The sequence below is a fragment of the Heteronotia binoei genome, chromosome 1 (genome assembly GCF_032191835.1).
Source record: "Heteronotia binoei isolate CCM8104 ecotype False Entrance Well chromosome 1, APGP_CSIRO_Hbin_v1, whole genome shotgun sequence".
In the NCBI taxonomy this organism is placed as follows: domain Eukaryota; kingdom Metazoa; phylum Chordata; class Lepidosauria; order Squamata; family Gekkonidae; genus Heteronotia; species Heteronotia binoei.
Window position 1 is genome coordinate 20,805,083 of NC_083223.1, and position 27,676 is coordinate 20,832,758.

At 43.4% G+C, this 27,676-nt stretch overlaps 1 protein-coding gene across 2 annotated transcripts; it reads right to left on the reverse strand.

Moving 5' to 3' along the window:
* Positions 1-27,625, reverse strand: CAB39L (calcium binding protein 39 like). Of its 2 annotated transcripts, none has more exons than XM_060231914.1 (8): positions 27,452-27,625; positions 25,745-25,909; positions 19,708-19,826; positions 18,150-18,318; positions 11,504-11,563; positions 10,195-10,260; positions 8,564-8,707; positions 1-1,329 (listed from the first exon to the last, which is right to left on the reverse strand). In XM_060231914.1, the coding sequence occupies exons 1-8, from the start codon at positions 27,551-27,553 to the stop codon at positions 1,147-1,149; spliced, it is 1,008 nt and encodes a 335-aa protein (XP_060087897.1). In that variant the 5' UTR covers positions 27,554-27,625; the 3' UTR covers positions 1-1,146. The 2 variants fall into 2 exon arrangements, with proteins under 2 accessions (XP_060087897.1, XP_060087907.1); XM_060231924.1 differs by having other exon boundaries at positions 27,445-27,592.
* Positions 27,626-27,676: the final 51 nt, after the last annotated feature.

The following is a 27,676-nucleotide window of genomic DNA, read 5'->3' on the forward strand; positions in this document are numbered from 1 at the left end:
TCCTGTGGGAACATTTTTTTTATTATTATTAATCACAAACATTACAGTGCAATGATTTTTCTAAATCAGCCTTTTACAAAGCTGGATTCACATTCTTAACATTCAGATTATACACTCAAAAATGGTTAATATTTTCCCATACAAAGTCTAAATAAGAAACAGGCTCAAAACAGTTGCTCTCTTGTGGGGAGGGGGGAGGCGGCATCTGCATCAGGCCAGGCAAGTACAGCATCCACAGACACATCCAGGGGCCCCTCCCTAAAAACAAAGTGCTCATTTTGGGGGAAGAAAAAGAAAAGGTGCCCTTTTTACAAAGCCAACTGCTGTTCCTGTCTTGCGCTTCCTGCCATAAATCAGCCAAACTGCTCATTCCTTGCTCAATTCCTATTTCTCACACCTGTAACATGAGCAACTTGTATCTATCAGCCATAATATTGAATATGAAAACACACGCAACCTCAATGAGAAACTCAAAAGATATAGTACAACAGTTTGGCTTCACTGAAGGGGGCTATTTGGTCCCTCCGGAAAGAAAAGACACAGGACTAATTTTGATCTGGGTGACAACCTCTTTAAAAAGCCTACCAGTCTACAAACTAAGACCATCGTATCCTTGACTCTGTATCTACCCTCCTCTCAGAAGTGCTGATCCACAAAAATGTGGGTTGGAACAGTGAGGACAGGAATCTCAGCTGTGTAGAGGGAGTGAGAACACAGAAATAGTTTACACCAACTAGGAATGAATGTAAAACAAAATATCGCCCTTATTTCCTTGGCTTCAAACTGCACTACCACACAGGAGGCAGAGCGCACAACACCATACTCGCAATGCAAAAGACAGTTACCCAACGTTGGAGCTTTAAGGTTGCACAAATCATTCACCTGATCTTGTTAAAGTAGTAGCAAAGCGGCCTGCAGCCAGTGGGACGATAAGATTCACGTCTGACTGACAAATAATCATAGGCTTTGATTAAAATACATAATTCTGGGACCGCATAGCTGTGTAAAATTGCTACCACTCTAGATACTGGCTTTAGCAAAGGAAAAAATGGCACTTCGCAGTGCACTGTGAGTTCCCCCCACCCTGACCCAAACAACACAGACAGAACGAGATCAAGGCTTCTGGTAGACTAGAAAAGGAGACCTTCAGGGTGCTGCTGGCTTTCTCAGATCTCGGATCTGCTTGATCAGATAGTTCTTCTCATCCGTGAACTGCTCGTCGTCTGCCCTCTCCGTCTGGAAGTTGCTCAGGAACTCGATGAGCTTGGGCTGGTTTTTCAACAGGATGTCCACGATGGCAGGTGACTTGTTTGGGCTGGCCACAAAGACCTGAGAGAGAAAGACAGAGGATGAACCCCTGCAGGCTTGTGTTGCTGTTGGTCTGGGCGCTTTCCACTAGGCCAGAAGAACTCCAGCTTAATGAAGGTGGGGGAGGAAGTTTCCAGCCCTCATGGTAGTAATTTTAAGCTTGAATACGTGGTAGTTTTAAGCAGGGGAGGAATTCTAGCAGGAGCTCCTTTGCATATTAGGCCACACAGCCCTGATGTAGCCAATCCTCCAAGAGCTTACAAGGCTCATTTTTGTAAGCACTTGGAGGATTGGCTACATTGGGGGGCGTGGCCTAATATGCAAAGGAGCTCCTGCTAGAATTCCACCCCTGGTTTTAAGTAAAAGAAATCTAGGTTGACAGTCTCTGAACAGCTCACACTATCAAAGTTCTAATTTATAAAATTGTAAATTTAAGGGGTTTTTTGCTCACACGAACACAGAAAGCTGCATTATACTGAGTTGGACCACTGGTCCACTGGGGCAGGACTGTCTTTTCAGCCTGGCACTGGCTCTCCAGGGTATCAGGCAGAGGTCTTTCACATGACTTACTGAAGATGCTGGGGACAGAACCTGGGGCCTTCTGTCTGCTGCACCACTGAGCCACGGCCCCTCAAAGCAGCTGCAGCCCCCCTGCATAGCTAAGAAGGGAACTGGAAAAAAGCCCACGGGGAGAAAAACCCACATGGAAAAATAGATTTTTATAATTGTGGATAACCATTAATAATATTTTGTTATTTTAGAATTCACATGCAACAAAAAGTGACCGTTTTGTTATTTTTATATTGTTATTTCAGGATTAAAATAGGATTCTCTTCCTGCAGGCTTTTTTCCTGCTCTCAAACATCTGATGTTCATGTCTTGCAGCTCTCAAACATCTGACGTTTATTCTATGTGGCTCTTACGTTATAAGCAAGTTTGACCACCTCAGGGCCATACACTGTAAGAAGAAAATACAATTTAAGAATTAAAAATCACAATACAACAGAAGTTTACCATGTCCGCAATACAACATCTACAACATCTACTGTTCAGAAGTTGTCTTAATCTTAAGGCATCAGAGAAGGCTGAATATTTTTGTAGCCATTTCCTAAGAAATTGTTCTGTAGCTACATTATGCTTTGGACAGTAAAAGAAGGTATGAGGCAAAGAGTCAACTACAGTCAATGAGCAGTCACAAAAGCACTGCTCTGAAGGTGTCTTCAGGAAAGAGCCTTTCACCTGGGCTGTTGGCAACACACTCCAGCATCATGCTTTGGACATGACTGCCTCAATTTCGGGATGTCCCGTATGTTGAAATAGTGGGGCAGGTCAAATTGAGTTGAAAATTTAATTTCCGGGCAAAGGGGAACATTTCTGGCTAGTATCTTTTTGTAAGGAATCTCAGTCCTTGAATTATTTTTTTTAAAAAATCCATCTACAAAAAGCAGAAATATTTGCACTGTATGCTCCCACCCACCCCTTCCCCCGCACTGCTTTGTTGTGGTTTCACGCTGAGCGCTAAACACTATTCTGTTCAGGGCAGCAGAATCCATAGCCTTCAAGGCTGCTAGAAGCGTTCCTAACAGGTCTCCTCCATTCATGGCACTTTGTGAAACATTAAGGAGAGACGGGAAAGAGGAACTCTGCAGATGAGTACAAAGCCAAAAATGTAGATCCTTCAACCATCTGGGGGTCCTTTTCTTGCGGCAGTTACAGGCCCAATGATGATTATTGCTTCACTGATTTCCCCATTCAGTTGGGGTTTTTTGGCACTGATAAATCATGAGCAGAACCTCAGCTATATTAAGCCAGAAGTGCCTCTGGAACTTGAAGCACATGAGGAAAACAAAGAACAAATGAGACTGTGGTGAGGGAATGAGCATCTAATTTCCGCCCCCAGATGGCTCTCAGATCTAGACGTGACGCTTCCCTGCCTTCTCCTCTCTCCCGCTGCTTTGTCATGCCTAATTCCTTCCTGGAAAGAGGCAATGGAAATCTACCAGAGTAAAGGCGTTCCAGTTTAGTCTATTCAATGATCTCATAAGAACAGTTATTGAAGGCAACACAGAGAATACAGCATCTCATACAAAATAAACAATTTCACTTCGATGGGAGAATCCTATTTGACCTAGGAGGACTGTAGCTTTGAATCTGGCTCAAAGAGGGGATTGGATAAACATATGGAGCAGAGGCCCATCAGTGGTTATTAGCCATAAGGTACAGATGGAACTCTTTGTCTGGGGCAGTGATGCTCTCTGTATTCTTGGTGCTTGGGAGGGGCAACAGTGGGAGGGCTTCTAATGTCCTGGCCCCACTGGTGGACCTTCTGATGGCACCTGGGTTTTTCTGGCCACTGTATGACAGTGTTGGGCTGGATGAGCCACTGGCCTGATCCAACATGGCTTCTCATGTTCTTATGAATCCAGAATTACCTTTAGGTTGGACCACCACCACTCAAAGCAACCTCAGCCATTGACATCTACAGGGAGAATTATAGTAGAAATTGCAAGATTTTGCCTCTCATTCCAGTGAGGCTCAACAGAGCACCACACAACTAAACAAGTTGGTATACTACTTAAACAGGTATTTAAAAATAAAGGTTGCCCTGGAATCAAGCAACTTCATACGAAAATAAAAATAAGAACCATTCTGAAAAGCACTCCCATTAAGATGACCAGGGAAACACCTACCAAGAATTCCACACAGCCCCATTTCAGGTGGTGCTTGACTTCGTGACTTGTTTCCAACTCTGCTTCGGAATACAGTGAAGTTATAAAGAAGCAGGTTGGTGAGCATGTACAGAGTGCCAGCTGCTCCATAAACATAACCAATCCCTACACATCTGGGAACACGGATTTCAGATCGGGGGATGTCAGATCTTTGCAAGTCTCAAGCGTGACACCTCTTGTTTTCTATTAAATGCTGGGTTTGGCATGTAGATGCTAACTCCCAAGGTCATTCTTGAACAATGATGAGGATTTCAGTAGGCCAGAGGGTTGAAAATGCTGGTGAACAGAAGACTAGAACTAGCTTTAGGCACTGCAGGCCAATACAAGCCTCCTGAATTCTACCCAGAAGGATCCTTGAAGTACGCTCCACCAGAACACCCCTTGGAAATGGATATACTTCGCCAATTGGAGCTTTCAGTCTCCAAGGGTGGGCCCATGCTTTGCAGATGTCTTCTGTATCTGTAACTGCTCAAGGCACATCGATCATGAGCAGTGAAGATACGGCACCCTGCAGGTCTGTGTCAGGGAGAGACTGCAAACAGAATACTCGCCATCACTATCGGCTATGAGGTACACACAGCACAGGTGTTCCAAGTTGTTCTGAAGCATACAGACCAATCAGGTGCCAACCATGCTTTCAATGCTTCTGCCAGACCAAAGCCAGCAGCAGAAGTACAGAGGTTAAGTATCGTTCATGTGCATATGATGCTGCAGGGATAATAAGCCATTCAACGCCCCCCCCCCCCCCCACAAATGGAGGACAGTAACTCAGAACAGGAGAATACTATCAGGTTAAAGTAAAGGTAGTCCCCTGTGCAAGCACCAGTCCTTTCTGACTGGGGTGATGTTGCTTTTACGATGTTTTCATGGCAGACTTTTTACGGGGTGGTTTGCTATTGCCTTCCCCAGTCATCTACACTCCCCCCCCCCCCCCCAGCAAGCTGGGTCCTCGTTTTACTGACCTTGGAAGGATGGAAGGCTGAGTCAACCTTGAGCTGGCTACCTGAACCCAGTTTCCACCAGGTTTTAACTCAGGACGTGAGCAGAGCTTCGGACTGCAGTACTGCAGCTTTACCACTCTGCGCCACGGGGCTATGTACCATCAGGTTAGGGGACTTCTATATGCAACTTCTGCAGAGTGAAGAACGCTCATTCAGATACAATCCAATCACAAATCATGGTGCTCAGCACCACCACGATTTCTAATCTGTCTTCACAGCACGCGTTCCCATGGAAACATAACCAGTACAGCAAAGTGTAGCTGGCACACAAAACCCTGAGGTCGCCTATAAATAACCGTTCTCCTGTGGATTTCTCTCTCTACGCTTCCAGTTTTGTGTTAAGCATGCTGCGAGCACCCACACAGTCCTCGGAGATCTATGGAACTGAAGGCACTGTGGGCAGCTCAGCATCTGCACTCCCCGACTTAAGCATGCACCAGCAGTCTCTGGCTTAGATCCACTGGAAATTCTCTATAAATGGAAGGATTTCTGCCCGCAGAGTGCACTAGCTCTATCACTCCATCTCTACAGACTGTGAGCACTTCTGGTGTTATCAGAACAGTTCTTGGGACTTCATCAGACTGCAGGACCACACAACTCAGTATCCAAACTGAGGATATACAGACGAAAAGGAGGGACTGTGGAGACAGGGACTGGCGCAGTTGCTTCCACTAAGTTCTGCAGGACACAGGGATGCATGAAATACGTGCCCACCCTAGGGATTCCCCCTTACCCAATCCACCATCATAATAATGGGCATTCACTTAAGTTCACAAACAAATGGCACAAGATAGCTCCAAGCGGGCAGCCGTGTTGGTCTGAAGCAGTAGAACAAAGTAGGAGTCAAGTGGCACCTTTAAGACCAACAAAGTTTTATTCAGAATTTCAGCTTTGGTGTGCTCCAAGCACACTTCATCAGACGAGGAATCGGGTACAGCTGGTAGGCGGTGGTTAGAATGCAAAATGATATAAATTTAAGATCCAATGACTTAAATTTGTACCATTTTGCATTCTAAACCACTGCCTACCAGCCATATGTAGCTCTGCTCACTGTACCCGATTCCTCGTCTGATGAGGTGTGCTTGGAGTACACCAAAGCTTACATTCTGAATAAAACTTTGTTGGACTTAAAGGTACAATCTGACTCCTACTTTGTTCAAAAGGCACAAGAGTTAGTCTGATGGCAGATGCTGAGCGTTATTCGTTCACAAAGCATGCTTCAAACAGGCTTTCATTCGCTTATCTTTTAGCTGCCAAAACTTCAATAGAGGAATTACGCAGGTAGATAATCTCAACTGCTCAGTTCTTCAGGCTGAAATGATTTGTGAAACAGCAACCGCTATAACTCAATTGCTGGGGAAGGAAAAGGGATGGCAATCGCTGTTGTGGGAAGAGGATGGAAACACTCGACCCACTTGTCACACAGCAGGGGCCTAGCGGGGCCTTCTACTGGCTGCCACCACTCTGGAAGGGGTCTGCATGGAAGGTCCCAGAGCACCCAACCACGCCTGTCTTCCTTATTCATGACTCTTAACTGTGACCAAGGAGACATGAGAACCCAGGCAGTATAACAACAAAAGAAGTTTATTATTAGTGCTCTAAAACAATAAGTGAGTGATAAAGATTTAGTGCTATAGTGAATATGAAACAGTAAAGGTTGGTGCAAAGAAACAAAAGCCCTGATGCGTTTAACAATACAATCCCTACTCTAATACCAAAACTCACCCCCTTGGGTAAAGGATCTTGTCCAACTGCCTGTTCCAGAGAGCACTCCTTGCCTGTCTGCAACCTCTCTAGGCAGAGAACCACTCTGCCTACAGCCTCTTCAGGAAAGAACACACCCCGTCTGTCCTTGGCTCTTTTATGCTCTCCTCCCAGACCCCACCTCTCTCTGGGAGAGTTTCCCTCCAAACCCTTCCCACCCAATCAGAGGGACAGAAGGGATCCTGGGAAATGTAGGCTTTCCCCAGTAACTCCTAGGCAGGCTTCACTAGGCCCAGGATTAGGGTTGCCAAGTCCAATTCAAGAAATATCTGGGGACTTTGGGGATGGAGCCAGGAGACATTGGGCAGAGCCAGGAACAAGGGTGTGACAAGCATAACTGAACTCCAAGGGAGTTCTGTCCATCATATTTAAAGGGACAGCACACCTTTTTAAATGTCTTCCTTCCATAGGAAATAATGAAGGATAGGGGCACCTTCTTTGGGGGCTCATAGAATTGGACCCCCTGGTCCAATCATTTTGAAACTTGGGGGGTACTTTGGGGAGAGGCACTAGATACTATACAGAAAAATTGGTGCCTCTACCTCATAAAACAGCTCCCCCAGAGCCCCCAAAATCTCCAGATCAATTCCCCATTATACCCTATGAGAATCAATTTCCACATAGGGAATAATGACGTGCTCAGCAGACGTTCCCCCCCCCCCCCCACACACACACACCACCACCTCCATTTCTGGCAACTCTAAAGCGAGGGATTGGCCTCTCTACTCACGAGTTGCTGTCAACTTCTTCAGTTACACAGACACCCCATCCCATAAGGAAGCCTTTCAATTGGAGATTGAAGCCTCTGGGGGTGGAAAGGCACATGGCCCTCTGGGGGCGGGGCTCCCCCCCCCCCCCGCTGGCCAGCTGACTGGGGGTGGGAAGGAGCCTGGGAAAGTGGAAGAACCCCCGCTGGGACCTGGAGATTGGCAAGCCTACCCAGGATCATGACACCACTGGATCACAAATTATAACCGGCCCAAGAGACGAATAGCTGCCAAGATTAGTATTTTCAAATCAAGAACCTCCAGAAGAAGAAATGTTTTTCCAGAGCTTCATACCTCTTTTCCATCCCTTGTTACAACCAAAGTATGCCCCCCCCCCCGACACAGCTATAGCCCTGGGAAAACCCTATTAAACCTAAATTAAAACATGCTTAAAACGTTAGCACTCATTGGTCTTGAAGATGCTTTCTTTGTATTTTTCCCATGGGGCCCAGGGAACTGGCCAAAGGAAGCTCTGGCTCTTTCCTTCCTTCCCCAGGGGACCAGAAGGGGAGGAGCCTCAGCCAATAGAAGGAAGAGAGGCTTAGCTCAGTAGCTCTGCTGTGCAATTGAGAGAGCCTGGCAAAGCAAGCTCTCCCTCCTCCCCAAGGGAGGAGCCTCAGCCAATGGAGAAAATAGAGGTTTTTTTCTCTGTAGCTCCTGTGCAATTGAGCAAGCCTTGCAAAGCAAGCTGTTATGCAGAAGGAAGCAAGAGAGAGGGAGAAGGAAGCAGATGACAGTCAGTTGCTCGTGGGCCTGATAGGAGCCCTCCGAGGGCCTAATTCAGCCCCCAAACTGCATGTTTGACAGCCCTGCTCTATTCGGTATCATGTTTGTTAGTGTGAGGAGAATGGACACAGCTCCCTTCTTAATCTCACCCTCCTGGGAGGCTAACAAACAGCCAAGTCCACACTGCAGCTGGGAAACGATGACCCTCGACCCAAAGAGCTGCACCCACTCATTTTGCCCTCAGGGGCGGCTTCGATCTCAGCTTTACCTTGAAGACGTGGAAGGCCTCGAACTGGATGTTGGGGCTTTTGTCACGCAGCATGTTCATCATCAGCTTCAGGTTCTCCGGTCTGCTGATGTACTTGGTCATGATGGCAAAGTTGTGCCGGTCCAGGATCAGCTCGCCCAGCAGCTACGGAAAACATGGCAGAAACAAGCTCTCGGGGAACTACTTGGAAGCCAGAGGGCAAGTCAGTTTTCTCTGTCTGTCAGAACACCTTTGCACCCAAGACCTCACACCTGCCTATCACTGCTGGTAGCAAAGTCAATGGGCAGGGACGCTGGCACCTGCTCATCCAATGCAGCCTTTGTTTGTTTTAATTTTATTTATTCATTTCATTTATACCCTGCCCTCCTCCACAGTGGGGGCCCAAGCACCTTACATCATATTCCTTTTTTCCATTTTATACCCCCAGCTTAAGCAACTACCTGATGTTTCATGGTTTCAGTCCCCTTTGATACACCTGTGGGGGTCAAGTTGTTATACTCAGGCCTTGAATTCAGCAGGAGCTCACAGAAGCACAGTTCCTGAACCTGTCTGAGGGTTCCCCCTCCTCCTCCTCCCCTTGTCCATTGAATAGTAGGTGCAGCTGCATAACAATCCCTGGATTAGGAGAGCACGCAGCCAGCCAGCCACCAAGAGCTCTGCCACATCCCCAGCAGCCCTCATTAACCCCTAGAGAAGACAACGCCACTCTTTCTCCACTTCTTATGTGATTTTGGGCAGCGGCTGGCTTGCTGGCCTTTTGACGGGGGGAGGGGGTGGGGGGTTGCTAAGGAGAGCTCCAGATGAGCAAGGTTTGCTTGGGTTTGCTGGATCTCTAACCAGCCCAAGCAGGCCTCGCTCACCCTGGGCTCTCCTTTCTTGCACCAGGTTGCTTTTGGCTGGTTGGGTGGGGGGAGGCATATGAGTTATGCTAATGAGCTCCACCACCTATTTTTCTACAAAAGGACCCCTGGTTATACTACTAAGAAGAAGAAGAGAAGAGGAAATTGGATTTATGTCCCACCCTTCCCTTGGAGTCTCAGAGCAGTTTACAATATCCTTTCCCTTCCCCACAACAGACGCCCTGTGAGGTAGGTGGGGCTGAGAGAGCCCTGACAGGAACTGCTCTTGAGAGAACAGCTCTTAGTGAACAGTGACTGATCCAAGGTCACCCAGCAGCTGTATGTGGAGTAGTAGTGGGGAATCAAACCTGGTTCTCCCAGATAAGAGTCTGAGCACTTAACCACTACACCAAACTGGCTAGAACTGTACCCTGAACATATATACCAAATGCTCAAGAGGAGAATAGTATTTGCAAACAAGGAGACAGAATCCTAGTTTGACAGCTCAATCGGATGCAGCATTTTCCACAGCCCAAAAGAGAAACACAGTTAAAAGGCTTTTTCAGCAAGACCTTTCCAGGTTCACCTTTCATTTGGAAGACGCAAGGAATTCTTGAGGGGAAAAAACCCATATAAAATCCTTCAAGGACAATCGGATACACGGAGAGTAGAAATTCTAGGACTGGTTTTCATATGCCTCGAGATATTGCAAGAAACAAACCAACACAAAAATTGCCTTGCATTTTAAGATCTGAAGTGTTGAAGACAGGCAGCAGTGACAACAAATCTTACCTTTAGAGATTGTCTCTTCGTCACGTAATTCTCAGAATGAAGCAGCTTTTCATAATCCTCGAAGAACTAAAGAAAGGGGGAAAATGTTACTTCCCAGACAACTGGCTCTCTTTCCCCCCTGTCAATAAATAAAAGAGAGAAGGGGAGCGAGGTGTGAGAGAGGCCCAGCCCCGCTGTGCATCCTGGGAGTACCACAACAAACTCCTGAAGCTGCCTTATACTGAACCAGATTATTGGTCCACCAAGGCCAATACGGTCTACTCAGTCTGGCAGCAGCTCTCCAGGGTCTCATGCCAAAGTCTTTCATATCACCTACAACTGGATTCTTTTAACTGGAGGTGCTGAGAACCTGGGATCCTCTGCATACCAAATAGAAGCTCCACCACCGAGCCATGACCTCTCCCCATAAGAAGTTGACTTATACTCAGACTCTTGATCTATTCAGGTTAGTACTAACTACTTAGACTGACAGTAATCTTTCACATCACGTACTGCCTGATCCTTCTAGCTGGACATGGTGGGGATTGAACCTGGGACCTTCTGCAAGCCAAGCAGCGGCTCTGCCACTGAGCCATCAGCCCGTCTCAGTCACTTCTGGAAAAGGAGACCAAGTCCTATGAGGAAAGGTTGAAGGAGCTGGGCATGTTTAGCCTGGAGAGGAGGTGGCTGAGAGGTGATATGATCACCATCTTCAAGGATTTGAAGGGCTGTCATATAGAGGATGGTGCGGAATTGTTTTCTGTGGCCCCAGAAGGTAGAACCAGAACCAATGGGCTGAAACTAAATCAGAAGAGTTTCCGGCTCAACATTAGGAAGAACTTCCTGACCGTTAGAGCGGTTCCTCAGCGGAATAGACTTCCTCGGGAGGTGGTGGGCTCTCCTTCCTTGGAGGTTTTTAAACAGAAGCTAGATGGCCATCTGACAGCAATGCTGACTCTGTGAATTTAGGGGGCGGTATCTGTGAGTTTCCTGCATTGTGCAGGGGATTGGACTAGATGACCCTGGAGGTCCCTTCCAACTCTATGATTCTCTTCTACCATATGGCTTCATTTGTTACTGAAACAATGGTGGATCCCTTTGTGTCAAACAGTTAAGAGGAATACAGCAGCGCAGACTGAATTTCTTTTTGGTGTAAAGATCCAACAATATTTTATAACCTGTCAGAGTGGCAGCAGATTTTTGCTGTCTGCTTTTTTGTGTTTGGATAAAACACTGAAAGCCTACCTCAAAAGCAGTAGCCTCACTAAGCAGTTCCAAAAATGAAACTGAAAACAAGCCCCCACCCCCCACCCCCCGGCCCGGTTCTTACCATGTCATAATTTTGTTCTAATAATTCTGCTACCAACACTTTGTGTCTTGTGAGCAGGTCCTGGAGAAAAAAAATGGCAAGCAAAGAATGAAATTGGCTCCACACGACATAAAATTCTCCCCTTCCACTCTTTTTCGGATAACAAGTTTTATTAAATTTAACAAGGAAAATTAGGGAACTGGGGGAAGGATCAGGGATAGGGTACAGAAAATAGAATAGATTACAGTTATTACTTCATCAAGAAAAACAAAAGAAAAAGTATAATTATACCGGCAAGTACATAGATATTACCTTTAAAGTCTACAAATATTTTATGATCTTTTGATATTACTGTAAAATCCTCCTGTTTTACCAACTATTTAGTGGCAGATTCCAGATTCTTCTCTATCATATCTGTGATCATACAAAACCAAATCTATGTATCTTTAATCTACATAAAGCAACAGAAGGAAGAAAAAAAAAGAAGAGAAAGGAAGGTTCAAATTCTGGTCTTCAGTACTAGCTTATTAACCAAGAGGTTTCATATGTAGCAACAGCTGCTGCATCTCTATCTAATTTAGAAAGGAATCTAAAGGCTAAACAAAAATAAAACAAACTTCTCATTAACCATGAAAGGCTTCTGAATTAGGTAGGTACAGTTATGGTATTCATGTTTTATTAGCAAATGTTGATAACTTTAGGCATCTACTTGAACAGTTAGCTCTTTAATAAACAAAAAGGATGGGTTTTCAAAAAAAAGAGAGAAAAAGTAAGCAAGGGAGGAGAAGAAAAAAAAACCCCATGGAATGGTGTTTTTACAGCAGCCCTCATCTCAGAAGGCGCTAGCCATTCCCAATTGCTCCCACAACTTCACACTAAACAGAAAGGGGAACTTTGATCTATAGGGAGGGATGGTGGCTCAGTGGTAGAGCATCTGCTTGGGAAGCAGAAGGTCCCAGGTTCAATCCCTGGCATCTCCAAAAAAGGGTCCAGGCAAATAGATGTGAAAAGCCTCAGCTTGAGACCCTGGAGAGCCGCTGCCAGTCTGAGAAGACAGTACTGACTTTGATGGACCAAAGGTCTGATTCAGTATAAGGCAGCTTCATATGTTCATCTCACTCCCATCAAATTGTACTCATTTACTTCCCTGAAAAGCAAATGTTGTAAGCCGCCCTGAGCCACTTCGGTGGGAAGGGCGGGATATAAGTCTAAATATAAATAAAGAAAGAAAGAAAAAAGCTCTTAGTGGATTAATTCATTGGCAGACATCTCCATGCATGGGAATGAACAAAGGGCACCTCCTCACCAACCATTCAAGAAAAGCAAAATATTAAAGGTATGTACACACTTTCCTTATATATATGTATGTGTGTATGTAATTCTAGCTACAATAGTCCAAATTCTAATTAAACAGATTAACTTTTTAGCCTTACATTAGCGTATATTTAAATTTTAAAAAGTTTTACAAGTTGTTAGAGTAAATAAAACTCCCTCTTTTTAGCAACAGATTGTTAAACTTCATTATGATTTTGAGCTTTGCAGAAAATCACACCAAACCAAACAAGCTGCCCATTCAATCTGAAAAATAAAAAAGCAAATAATCCTGCTTTAGGTTTAAAGAAACCCTCAAAAAAAAGGGGGGGGGGATTCAAAATTAAGTCCCATAATATTGTGCCTGTTAGAGAATAGTCTTATAATCTCTTCTTATAGTTTGAATAAAAATGAAGATCCCCTAGTTCGAAAATCAGAATATCCATTCCAAGATGTTATGTCAGATCCATAATATTATGCTCATGTCAAGCCACTGTATGGTAAGAGTTTATATTCTCTTCTTCCTGAAAGCCTCCCAAGTCATAATCCTTGTTGTTGGACTTGCTCTGAGGCTGTAGATTTTACTTGAGTCGACTGATTTTTCCCTTTCATTGCTGAGCATTTTTGCAAAAAGCTTTGGAGCCAAATCGATGTTATTCCCCCCTTTCTTTGTCTCAGTGAACTGTAGGTTTCGTTTCTCCTGCATAAGTGCATAAACTGCATTCATTTTAAAATCAGGCAAGGCAATCTCAGGCAATTGTTGTTTCGCTTTTGCCCGCTTCTCAGGCAGATTTTGTGCTCCTTGATACCTCTGTTCTTGTATATTTTCCATTTCTTTACAATTCTCCAGGAATTTTCCCATCTGTTCCTTTACCAATTCTGTTAAAATACCAAGTCCCTGCCTTATGGAGAGTATAGTAGCCATAAAATCTTTTGAATTATTCATCTCTTCCCTGCTGTTATAATCAGTACGATAATAGAAATCAGAGACTAAGTTCAGAGTGCCAGGTTGAAAATCCAGCTTCTCTCATATAAAGTCACATTCCACCTTTGATCAAGTTTTGTATAGTATGTTGGTAGTCCAATTGTCACTTATTTAACTTTAAACCAGATCTATATTTTAAGTTTAAACCACAACTATATACTCAGTCCAATTCCTTTTACTTGAAATAAAGACAATTGTTATAAGCTTGTTCTTTTAATTTTAGAAGCTTTTCTTTGGGAGGGGGGGTCTTTTAGCCTCCTCCCCCTCTTTTTGAACAGTCAAATTTGGTTTTATAATAGGACTTCAGTTGATAGATTACATTCCAGAGTGAACTTACTTGCAAGGTATAGTTCGTTAGTTGAAGTAGAAAGACGATTAGACGAAAGTATTTTGTTACCAGTAGACACAGCTAATGCCATAGAAAATGGCAATTGTCACTGTGAGGTTTCAGGATAGACAAAGAACCAGGCTTCGCCCACCAACAAAATCACTGGGAATGTCGTTTCCCATGCCGTCAGGGCTCCCCCTCCAGGGTTCCCCTCAGGTATCTGGGCTTCCCAGATCCCCTCAATCTGCTCATTTCGGGGAGTTCGCAAGAGTTGCGATTCCCCCCACCTTGCTGAGCTGAAGCTTGAACCCCTTCCACTCTTTTTCGCTAGTACATGCTCTGAGGAGGAGGCTGGACAAGGAGAAGGAAGAAAAGTCCAGCCCTTGCGCTTTAGACCACATCGTAAAGACTAGAGCACTGCACTCCCTAGCCAATTCCAAATGGACCTTGAAAAGTATGTCAGGCTCCCAGGGACAAGATGTGCACGTTAATTTTTAAAGCTCTCAAGTATTTTTTATAAAGACACATAAAATATGTATACATTGGACATTTATAGTGCAATCCTAAACAGAGTTGCCCCTTTCTAAGACCACTGAAATTGATTAGTTTAGAAATTTGAATTCAGTGGCCCCTTCAAGACAAAGTTCAATTATGGGTATAAACTTTGTTCTCTCATCTGCTTGTTACCTCCTGCATTTGTGTGCTAATTTACTGCCATTCACAGAATTTACTAATTGCTTTAATCCAATCTCAGCTCTAATCACCCAGTATTTGCATCTTCACTCTAACTGGCCCTTCCTTACAACCAGCTCACCCACCCGCCCCTCTTTCTATATGTTATGGTTGAAGAAATTCTGTTTCACTGTATCTGAGGAAGTGTGCTTGGACCTGAAAACTTGTACTTTGAATAAACTTTTGTTGGTCTTAAAGGTGCCTATACAACTACTCACCTGAATCTTTTTACGATTCCATTCTCACCTTGTTTAAGGCCTACCTGCATTCAGACAAACAATAAAGCTTTTTATGGGGAAGGAGGTACCTCTACACTAGGTATGTCCAATAGGTAGATCGCGGAGTGTTATTGTCTACTTTATAACGCCGCTGTATCCTTGCCCAAAAAGGGTAATCTGGAGCATCATTATAAGGCTTTGCATAGCAATAAATTTGATGTGGTTTTCCACCCAAAAGTGAAATTCGTAAACTGAAGCTCAAAGAACTTAAATCTAAATCGGCAACCTTGGCATCCTTCAAGGTCAGAAACCTGATCGCAAAGAAATGCAAACCTTTCAATGAAGGAGAATTTGTAAAAGATTGTTTTCTTGAAGCAGCAGATAACCTTTTTGAAGGATTTAAGAATAAGAAAGAGATCATAGCTGCTGTTCAAGATGTACAATTGTCAAGAAACACCGTTGTGCGGCGAACAGAAAAGATGTGTGGAGACACAACTGAACAACTGTTGGAGGATGTTTCAGTTTGTGTTGCTTTCTCACTCCAACTGGATGAATCTACAGACATAAGAGACATAGCCCAGTTACTAGTCTTTATCCGGATGGTTTTTGAAGGCTTCAGTGTTAAAGAAGAATTACTTGGAATGATTTCTTTAAAAGGGAGAACTACCGGTCAGGAAATATTCAGCTCTTTCCATTCTTTTGTGACAAAGTGTAATCTTCCGTTGCAGAAATTTGTTTCCATCACTACTGATGGAGCAAGAGCAATGACAGGTGAGGTTAATGGTTTCATAGGCCTCTGTAGACAGCAAGACAACTTTCCAGATTTACTTTCTTACTACTGCATCATTTACCAGCAAGTTTTGGCAAGCAAGAGACTCAATACAAAGATAGTCATGGACATCACTTTCAAAATTGTAAATTCAGTTTGTGAAAGATCACTTCAAAGACAGCTTTTCAATCTTACTCTTGATGAAGGGGCAGGGGAAATCATTTCGCACACAGATGTAAGGTGGCTAAGTAGGCACAAATTTCTGCAAAGATTTCGTGATTTGCTGAATAAAATAAGGTTTTTGAAGGAGCGGGGAGATGACAAGGCAGATGAGGAGTGGTTATGTGATCTGGCATTTCTCGCTGACTTTACAAGTGAACTAAGTGATATGAACATTGAACTACAAGGTAAAATGCATTGGTGAGTACAGTTTCATCCTACAAGAGCAAATTTGAGCTAATGATGACTGACCTTGCAAACAACACTTTTGATCATTTTCCTAATATGCAGGACTATCCGGGACAATGTTCAAATTTTGTTTTTCAGAATGATAAGTATGTGACAGAAATCTGCTGTGCTATCCAGGAATTCAAAAAAATATTCTGTGATTTCCAAAGAATTGAAAAAGTTGTGGAGTACTTGTCATACTCCACAACACAAAGCAGATATGGACATTACGGAAACTGCAGCTGCTATCATTAAAAATTACTCATTGAATAAGGCATCTCTTGAAAACAAAATAGTAACCCTTAAAAATGACATTTTTTTCCAAGATCATCCAGTCCAACACTTCGTGTCACACAGTGGCCAAAAACCCCAGGCACCATCAGGAGGTCCATCAGTGGGGCCAGGACACTAGAAGCCCTCCCACTGTGCCCCCCCCCCCCTCCAAAGCACTAAGAATACATAGCATCACTGCCCCAGACAGAGAGTTCCATCAATACGCTGTGGCTAATAGCCGCTGATGGACCTCTGCTCCATATGTTTATCCAATGCCCTCTTGAAGTTGGCTATGCTCTTGAAGCTATCTTATGCATGTTAGGGGGCTGCCTTTGTCCAGTCTCTCAAGTCTCTTCAATAGCCACTGATCTAATCTTGCTGAGCTCTGAGAGAAACTATCACAAAACCAACATGCTACAGTCTGTATGACTGAAATCTTCTTCACGAGAGAGAAATGATGAAAAAAGCATCTGCTACCATTAAATCAACAAATGAACCTTTTAGTTCATCTTTGTGGCTTCTGTGCAGGCCCACATGGGGCTGCCGCAGAAAAGATTTCCAAGCTTTCTAATAGACAAGGAGCACCCCTCCTCCCTCAGGCCCTTTCCCGCCAAAAAGATCACCTGACTGGGAGGAGGGATGCTACTCCCTCAGCTCTTTTTGCCGCGCGGAGAGAGGATCTCCACTGCTGTTCTCTGTGTTTTTCCTCACCTCAGTTTGAGGCTGAGGAGATTTTTTTTTCTCTCAATGATTTTTCCTTTTAGATCTCATTTCCATTTCAGTTCATTTTTTAATAATCCCGATGATGGAGTTTGCCTTTTTCATCACCACTGCATACATGCCAAGTCGACATTTCGTTGAGATTTCTACTACAACCCCGAGATCCTTTTTTGGGAAGTTCAGACCCCATCAATGTATTTCAAATTAGGATCTCTCCCCCCTGCCCCCAACATGCATCACCTTGCACTTACCTACACTGCCCTTCATGTGCCACACTGCTGCCTGCTCACCCAGTTTAGAGAGATCCTCCCAGAGCTCTTCACAATCTGCTTGAGTTTCACCATCCTGAATAATTTGGTACTATCAACGTAACTGGACACTACACTCTCATTCCAGATGATCTGTGAACAAATTAAATAGCACCAGCCCCAGGGCTTTTTTTATAGCAAGAACTTATTTGCATATTAGGCCACACCCTGATATAGCCAATCCTCCTGGAGCTTACAGTAGGCCCTGTAAGAAGAGTCCTGTAAGCTCTTGGAGGATTGGCTACATCAGGGGTGTGTGGCCTAATATGCAAAGGAGTTCCTGCTACGAAAAAAAGACCAGACCAGCCCTAATGCTGATCCTTTTGGGACCCCCAGGATCACTTCTGGTCATCTCAAGAACTGTATGCTGATTCCTACTCTTTGTTTCCTGTTTAGCTAATTTTTAAATCTTAGCCCAAGACTGCTCAGCTTCCTCTGGAGTCTTTGCTCCAGAATGCTCCTTGAAGGTCTCAGAAAATAATTTATTTTGGATTGCCCTTATCCACATGTTTGTAAATAAGTTTATACACACATTAATTGCATCGCTGTAAAATCCTGGGGCAATGAAGCATTTACCTTAAAAGTAGCAAAAGCATCAGAAGCTATGTCGAAGGTTGACATTCCCACGTATTGGAAAAAATCTCTGAACTGATCCGAGAAGAGGACGATTTTGGCCAAAGGCTCGTGCCGAACGCATTCTCTCAACATAATTCCACAACGTAAGGCGATCTGAGGTGTTTCATATCTAGAATTTTTTGGGGGAAAATCCTTTTAGGCATAAACAAAACACAAAAGTACAAATACGTAATCTAATGCATGAGTGGTCTTGTCAAATCTGAACTTCTTAAGAATCTCAAGGGTGAATTGCAGTTTTGGCTGCAGGGATCTCTTAGACATCTGAACTTCTCCAGAGTTTAGTCTAAGAACAGTGAAAAGAATGCCTATGTAATATGGATTTCCCCTCCCCTTCTGGAATGAATGAAATGTACTGAGATAGCACAGGGTGTTGAAGTTTGCAGCTCTCTCTTTCATTTCATTACCGGATAAATTTGCAGTTATCCTTGTTAAAAACTAATGCATTTAAGCTCCATAAGCATGCCAGTTAATACAGTTTTATGCACTAACTAAACCATACTTTTGGTGGTGCTAAGGCAGGAAACATTATTTCATTCATATGTACCTCAGTTTTCTCCACAAATGGGGACTCGAAGTGGCTTACGCAGGGCTTTTTTTGTAGCAGAAACTCCTTTGCATATTAGGCCACACACCCCTGATGTAGCCAGTCTTCCAAGAGCTTACAGTAGGCCCTGTAATAAGAGCCCTGTAAGCTCTTGGAAGATTGGCTACATCAGGGGGATGGAACCTAATATGCAAAGGAATTCCACCTACAAAAAAAAGCTAGGCTCATGTCATTCTCCATTTTATCCTCACAACAATCCTGTGAGGTAGGTAAGGTAAAGAGAATGCAACTGGCCCCCAGGTCACCCAGTAAGCTTCAATGGCATGAGTGAGGATTCGAACCTGGGTCTCCCAAATCCTAGTCTGACACTCTAACCATAACTCCACACTGGTTCTCAAAAGAAGGTCTATAAATGTCATTTCTCCCTGAGATTTCCATTTTCCCACCCCTAGAAAAATTAAAAAACATTTCCCATGCCTTCAGAATTTCTGGAAATGTTACACTCTCCAGGGCTTTTTTTGTAGAAAAAGCCCAGCAGGAACTCATTTGCATATTAGGCCATACTCCCTGACATCACATGGTTTCACATAGGCTTTTTGGTAGAAAAAGTCCAACAGGAACTCATTTGCATATTAGGCCACACACCCCGACACCAAGCCAGCTGGAACCGCATTCCTGTGCATTCCTGTCAAAAGAAAAGCCCTGCATCTCTATATGAAAGGGTCATATAAAATAAAAAAAATTAGCTGACCTATGCATCTGTGCATGTTTCTAACCAGTGCGCAGAGCACACCATCTAGTATTGTACTATCCATCCAGGAAAGTTGTGAGAGACTGACATGACCCGAAAGACACCTAAGAGTTACAATGGGGGTGGGGGAACACCTGTTGAAGGACAGATCCCAAGAAGGTTTTTACCTCCCCCGCCCCGACATCTCTCAGCGTGGCACCTACCCTTTGAGCAGCATGAACAGGATATGTGGATGGGCACTAACATATTCCACTGTGGGACTCCGAGTTCCAATCTGTCTTCTTAAGATGTTGTTGAATATTTGGGAGACATCCTTTTTGCCCTATTGAAAAAAAAAACAAAAACCCAAAGCACGTTTTCCAAGGCTGGAGATGAAACCACAGTGGTATGCTCAGAGCACGATTCTGCAGCACTGCATCCTGCTTGGAACCCTTTGCCATCTCAGTTCCTTGCAAGTTTCCTATTTGATATGCACTAAATCATCCTGAGAATCATATTTCACATTCTCCAACCAGGGCTTTTTTTTGTAGCAGGGGCTCCTTTGCATATCAGGCCATACCCCCATGATGTAGCCAATCCTCCAAAAGCTTACAGTAGGCCCTATACTAAGAGCCCTGTAAGCACTTGGAGGACTGACTACATCAGGGGTGTGTGGCCTAATATGCAAAGGAGTTCCTGCTACAAAAAAAGCCCCGTCCCCAACAATACTGAATGTGAGCAACTGTAGGCAAGCAGCCAGGGGACTCACCTGGACATGGCACTCATGTGGAACAAGGGTTATAGTAAGGAGAGGAATTGGGTACAAGTGAACAAAAAACAAAGCTAGCTGGAGCCAAGTAGGTTAAGGGTGTTTGTGTGCCTAATGTATATGAGAAAGGTAACCAGAAAGGTTGAGACAACCCCCCCCCCAAAAAAAACTATACACACAACTAAAATATAGCTATGCACGTAGTGTACAAAATATCATATATATTTAATTATACATTCAAAAGCACTAAAATATCATTTAAAAACCATAATCCTATTATGCATATAAGTACTTATTCTGAACATAAAGACAAATGTCCAATCATATAAATACAGGTTATAAGGTACAAATCATATCCATATATGAGAACCAATACTGAACTTGTTTTGGCTAAAAGCCAAACTGAACAGTTTGCAAATTTAGCAAAAATATACACTAAACTCATCATATACAAAATGGACCTAAAATGAGAGGGGGGGGGGAGGAATTATCTACACGCCTGTTAAGCAACAATTTATTTTTATAAATTAAATACTTTGAAGTATATGGAACTGGGATAACTACCTTACTCACACCGAGACCCATGGAGTAAGTGGTGATAATATGCTTGAGATGCAACACGGCCAACTCATCAAGATGTACAAAATTTGAAAGGCCTTTGTCATCTATGCTGGAAACCTACCTTCAGCACCTCAGCTTGTGGTATTATGAACTCTTTCCCCCCTGAAAGTTTGACCAGCTATTTTCCAACTCAGCCAATATAAATTTGGCCAACCTGCCCCGAGTTTATTCAAGCCTCTATATCAGGGGTCCTCAAACTACGGCCCGCGGGCCAGATGCGGCCCGCTGAGGACGTTTATGCGGCCCGCCGGGTTATGGCAAAATCAGACCGGAAGTGACGTTCGACCTAAACTCGCGTTAGCAACGCACACTTCTGGCACTGGGCTGAGGCGGCGGAGACAGAGTGTGAGGTGATACCGAGGTGAGGTGAGTTCCCAGGCCGGGGTGTGTGGTGTGGGGAAGGGAGAGAGATGCAGAAGACGGAGAACTGACGGCCTTGTACAGTAACGGCAGTCCGGCCCTCCAACAGTCTGAGGGACAGTGAACTGGCCCCCTATTTAAAAAGTTTGAGGACCCCTGCTCTATATGACAAGCAGGGGTGAAATTCTAGCAGGAGCTCTTTTGCTTCTTAGGCCACACACCCCTGATGTAGCCAGTCCTCCAAGAGCTTACAAAAAAGAGCCTTGTAAGCTCTTGGAGGATTGGTTACATCAGGGGTGTGGCCTAATATGCAAAGGAGCTCCTGCTAGAATTCCACCCTTGATAAGGGAATTCTATTGGAACAGAGGCAAATCGAAACACGTGGTTTAGCAGAGACCATAGATGACTTAAAAGGCAGATTCAGTGGAAACATCAAGAATGTCAAAGAATTAATACAAATCCGAGAGAGCTGCTAAAGAAAGAGCTACAAAGACTTAATTATAAAGTAAACAAACAGAAGGCTCTGGCTAGAAATGGAGTCGATTTCTATCCACAGTTAACAATGACATCACCTTTTGGTGTGTTGTTTAATCCTGCCATCAACCCACAATTTAAAATTTCCTCCTACATTGCTGCACACATCTGGGAAAATCATTTTAAAATGCCATTTTCAGATCGCATCTTTCTCTGTTTCTCTTGATACAGCCCCCACTCCACCCACTGGGCAGACAATTCTAACAATAAAGCTGATCTTTCCATCCAAGCTCTTTGGTCAGACAAAGCTCATGGACCTCACTTAATCCTTAATAAATTATTTAACGCAAACCCTTGCTGGCAGGCCAAGGTTTTAGCACTGGTCTTTACCTCTATTGATTCCTCTGGCCTGATTCCCAGATCTTGAAAATGTGCTGTATTATTCCGATTAAAAAAAAAAAAAAAAAAGGAAATAGATCAGACCTGTGTTGTCACCACCCAATTACTTTGCTTCTTTGTTGGGTACATTATATTTCCCCTTTTTATTTTGTCAGCTTTGGGACTGGGTTGAGTCTGAGGCCATTTTAGGGAATGAGCAAATTGGGTTCAGAAGAGGCTGTTCAACCTTAGACCATGGTTTGATTTTGCATTATGCAGGTGATAAACAGCTAAGAAGGTGCGGATGATTGTATGCAGGTTTTATGGACCTTAAGGTGACCATTTGACTCTGTTGGCTGGGTTAAACTGTGGGGAAAGTTAGGGACAACCACCACAGATAAAAGATTACTAGGCCTCGTTCAATTCTGATCCAACTCCCCAAGTCCACTGTGGAATCGTGGCTCATTTATCAAACTCATTTAATTTGGACAGAGGAGTTAAACAAAGTTGTTTACTGTACCATTTACATTTAAACGCCCTTACTTTAAATTTTGACAAATCTTGCCATTTCCCTAAACTCACTAACACTAGCATCTCTATTTTACTTTATGTAGATGATGCTGTTATCTTGAGAGCCAGTTTGGTGTAGTGGTTAAGTGTGTGGACTCTTATCTGGGAGAACCAGGTTTGATTCCCCACTCCTCCACTTGCACCTGCTGGAATGGCCTTGGGTCAGCCATAGCTCTGGCAGAGGTTGTCCCTGAAAGGGCAGCTGCTGTGAGCACCCTCTCAGCCCTATCCCACCTCACAGGGTGTCTGTTGTGGGGGAGGAAGACAAAGGAGATTGTGAGCCGCTCTGAGACTCTTGAGTGGAGGGCGGAATATAAATCCAATGTCGTCGTCGTCTTCTTGAAAGATCTTTAAAAATCTTCTCTAACTATTGCAAGAATGAAACCCTATCAATCATTTATAATAAATCTAAGATCCTCGTGTTCTTTAAAAGAAGATAAAATGGATTATAGATGGATATATAATTGAACAAATAAACCCTTTTTCTTATCTAGAAATTCTGTTCTCAGCTGATCTATCCTGGAAATCTCACTTTAAAGTTGTGCTTAATAGGGCAAAACCGCTCTGGAGCTATCAGAAGTTTCCTTTTTTTCCAAAGGAGGCAGATATGTACCCAGACTTCTTCAGGTTTTCAGCCTGAAGGCTGATCCCTTTGTGCTTTTTGGATCTGCGATTTGGATAAATACAGTTACAGAGAAAACTGACATTCCACTCTCCCAGTTTCTGAGAAAACTAATGAATATTCCCTATTTTCTTTCCAATGTTGCCTTCCAGGCAGAATTTGGACAGAAGTCATTAGAGGTTAGAACAGAGGTGAACAAATTGTGGCTCAGGAGCCACATGTGGCTCCTTCATACAGATTGTGTGGCTCTTGAAACCCCCACTGCCCTGCCGGATGGCTTGGAGAAGGCATTTGTCTCTTTAAATCACTTCTCCCAGCCAAGCTAGATGGCAGCTTGGAGAACGCATTTAAAGTTGAAGCTGCTTTCTTTCCACCTCTCCCTCCCTCCTCCCTCCCCCATCTTCCTTCCTTCCTCCTTCCGTTCCTCTCTTGTGACTCTTAAACATGATGTTCATGTATGCTCTCAGACAACTGATGTTTATTCCATGCGGCTGTTATGTTAAGCAAGTTTGGCCACTTCTGAGCTCCTTGCTTTTAAGCAGAGGATAAAAATTCTGTTCTCTGAAGACAACCTACTTGCGCTTCTGGGGAAATGCTCCTTTAAACCTACAAGGCTGAAAACATTAGATTACAAACTATTATTAATTGGTATGACCCCTCCTTCCCACAAAAAAAGTTGGCCTGGGGAAAGCATGATTCTCTCATCTTGATTAGGAAACATGCCTTGGAGACTGACAATGCAGTATCTTAGCGAGAGGCCGCCATGTTTCATGGCATCCACCCCTCTAATGTGCTACCTTCTTATTTCTATTATCTCTCAGTTCCATGGTTTTGCGGGGCATTCTTGTTTGCTAAGCTGAACATCATCCTTCCAGTTTTACTGGGCAGATTTGCTGGCAAGTTATATTCTGACAGACTCTGGCTTTGTTGCCTGCAAATGATTGATATGCCTTTCCACATTTGGCCTGAGGGCCCTCTGTTTGTGCCTCTCAGGAACCACTATATGAAGCTTCGATTCAGCAACCACTTACCTCCCTACTCTTCAGAAACTGTTCTCTTCTTACTCAAAGACAATGACCTGAAAATTACATTGGGCACGGCTAAATACGTATCACTCCTTTTAAATCTTGGCTCCAAATAGAATAAGCTAGAAATTTTCTGCTGCTCAAGATTATATGTCTATGAGCTTCTGGGGTTGAAAAGAAAGAAATGATCATTAAATAAATAGGGCAGGATTACACGTTTTTCTCCACCCCATCCAACAATATCAAGAACTTTCCCCCCTCAATTGCTGCTTTTCTGAAAAATCTTTGAAGAAAGTGAGCTCTGCCTTCCCAGTGGCATCGTTCTGCATATCTAAAGATTGGGGTGGAATTCTAGCAGGAGCTCCTTTGCATATTAGGCCACACCCCCTGATGTAGCCAATCCTCTGAGAGCTTACAAGGCTCTTTTTTGTAAGCTCTTGGAGGATTGGCTACACCAGGGGGTGTGGCCTAATATGCAGAGGAGCTCCTGCTAGAATTCCACCCCTGCTAAAGACACATTGCCCTGAGCTGAACAACCCAGGCTACCTTGGTCTCATCAGGTCTTAGAAGCTAAGCAGGGTCAGCCCAGGTTAGTACTTGGATGGGAGACCACCAAGGAAGACCAGGGTTGCTACGCAGAGGCAGGCAATGGCAAACCACCTCTGAATATTTCTTGCCTTGAAAATCCTACATGGATGCTGTAATTTAGCTGCGACTTTATGGAACTTTCCACCAACAAAGATACATTACCAAAGCAATGGAAGGGGAATTGTAAACACAAATTCAAACTAAATAAAACGAATTACTGGCTACCACTTGCCTTTAAAACCAGACATTTATCTATTACACAACTAGAAAGATCTCTTGCTTAGGAAAGGCACTTCTATTTTAGTAAATATCCTAACTGCAGTCGCCAGACTTTCTATAGCAGCTACGTAGCTGGGTAAATTCCTCTCCACCTTCTTTAGAAAACTGATTTCAGAGATTATGGGAACTGTTTGTAATTAACAAAATTGCATGTAACTCATTTGAATTATCTTTAGAATGCTATGAAGAGTGTTTTGCATCTGTTTGGTTTCCTCTGACTTCTTATTTAAGGGAACATAATATTGTACCTCAGAATTTATTTTACAAGAAACTGATTTATTTTTGATATTGAACTAATTTTGTTTATTCTGCTATATTGACTGCTTGACCTTGTAGTTGTCATTAACATTAGACTGATCTTGTCTTTGTAAAATGTACAGACATGTCATCGCTGCATTGATAATCATTCAATAAAGTTTATTTATAATTTTAAAGAGAGAGAGAGCGAGAGAGAGAAAGAGAGAGAAGGCTTACAAAGTATTCAAACCATTGTTTTAACACTCACACCCCACCTGGGCCAAGCAAAAGCCAAACCCTTGAATCATAACAGGATTTTTAGCGTCATGCTGGCTTACCTCAAAGTCGATGAGCTGCAAGTTGGCTATGAGGCTGACCAGCAGGCCGCTGTTGTACAACTCTTGAGCTAACTGAGCCACAACCTCCGTCGGGGGCTCCTTGTCAGTGGTGCCGCACAGAATCTCCTTCATCGCTTGGAGCGATTTGGAAACTTCTTCTGATGCCTGGAAAGTGAGAGCAGCTTAGAGACTAGACAATGGATGCTCCAACAAATGTGGCTAATGAGACTGGCTGGCTTCTGTGCAACACGGCTGGTTACTGAACTGCTGCGCATGGCTGCTTGGGTGGTGCCTAGGAGTGGAAGTCGCCTAACAGCTGTCATTGCTTTAGCCTCTAAAGAGGAATAACGGACTCTATACCCTCAAAAAGACAGTGGTTCTTGAAAATCTGGGATATAATTACTATGGACAAGATAGCTTCTCAGCTGCAACAGACAAATTCCGATGTTGATTCCAATGACGTTTGAGTAAAATGGTTTCATTTATTTGATTATGTTCAAACACAGCAATCTACTCTATGCAAACTTCCCAAAAAACACTGACATTTTGCTTGCTACTAATTAGTATTAAGTAAATCAAAATAGAGGTCTTATGGCTTGGCAGACCAGTTTCTGTTCTGTATACTTGTTAAATGTTTTTTCTTTTCTCAACTTGTATTAGAGGAATACTTTGCCGACTTTGTAGACAAAAAACTACATGTTTTCGAACTATTGTGAGTTAAGCATGTATTATAATAAAAATCTGAAAATTGGAGAAAAAAATGATCGACACCTGAATAGGAATCAGGGATGCCAACTGACCACCACTTTTGGAACTGCCCAAGTCTCTTTGGGATTTTTTTGCCAGTTCTTATGCACTTAACTTTTGGCAACATCCCTTGACCATTAACGACCAAGAAAACCTTCCTAGCAGTTAATGGCAGTTAAGGTTTTAAAATTAAACATGGAAGAAACCAATACAGTTACTTGAGTCCTGCGTAGCACAGACTTTAGAATGGACATGAAAACACTGAAGTCTAAAGGAAGTAAGAGCCTCAGAGAAGTAAGAGTAAAGACTGATTTCCTAAACATGCTGGCATTATAGTATACATCAGTAAGTCAGTCACTTACATGTAAACATGTATAAGGGTTCTCTATATAACTTAGGTGTAGAACAAGAACTATGGGCCCCGTGGTGCAGAGTGATAAGCTACAGTACTGCAGTTCAAGCCTTGCTCGTGACCTGAGTACAATCCTGGCAGAAGCTGGATTCAAGTAGCCAGCTCCAGGTTGACTCAGCCTTTCATTCTTCCGAGGTTGGTAAAATGAGTCCCCAGCTTGCTGGGGGTAAAGTGTAAATGACCGGGGAAGGCAATGGCAAACCACCCCGTCAAAAGTCCGCCAAGAAATTGTTGTTGGGTAATGACTCAGTGCTTGCACAGGGCACAGGGCTTGCAAAGTGCTTGCACCTTTACCTTTTTAGAACAAGAACTATGCGCACTAAAGTACTTGGTTCTACAATGCACGATCACCACTCATAAATAAAGCCAAAGAAAATTTATCGTGCTCTGCCATAACGTTACACATGCACATAAGAGCCATCACAAATAATTGTTTTGCAGCAAGAACCACCACAAATATAATTGTTTTGCAGCAATTTCAACCCCTTTAAATGACCCCTCCCCCATCTATGAAACAGATTTTGCCATTTTGACACATTACCTCATACCTTGTCTGTTTTTTTATCCTGCTTTTCCAATATGGCCAAGTTTTCTTTCAGAGATTTCACAATCTCAGCAGGGTTTTTGTACGATTTACTAAACAAAGGCATTTTTGTTCTTTGTTTCTTCTAAGATCTGACGTTTGCTCTAAACAAAACAGAGACAAACATTCATTAGCAGCCTGCAACTCCACCCACCGCTTGGTCAGTCTAAGGATCAATGCAGCCAACGTT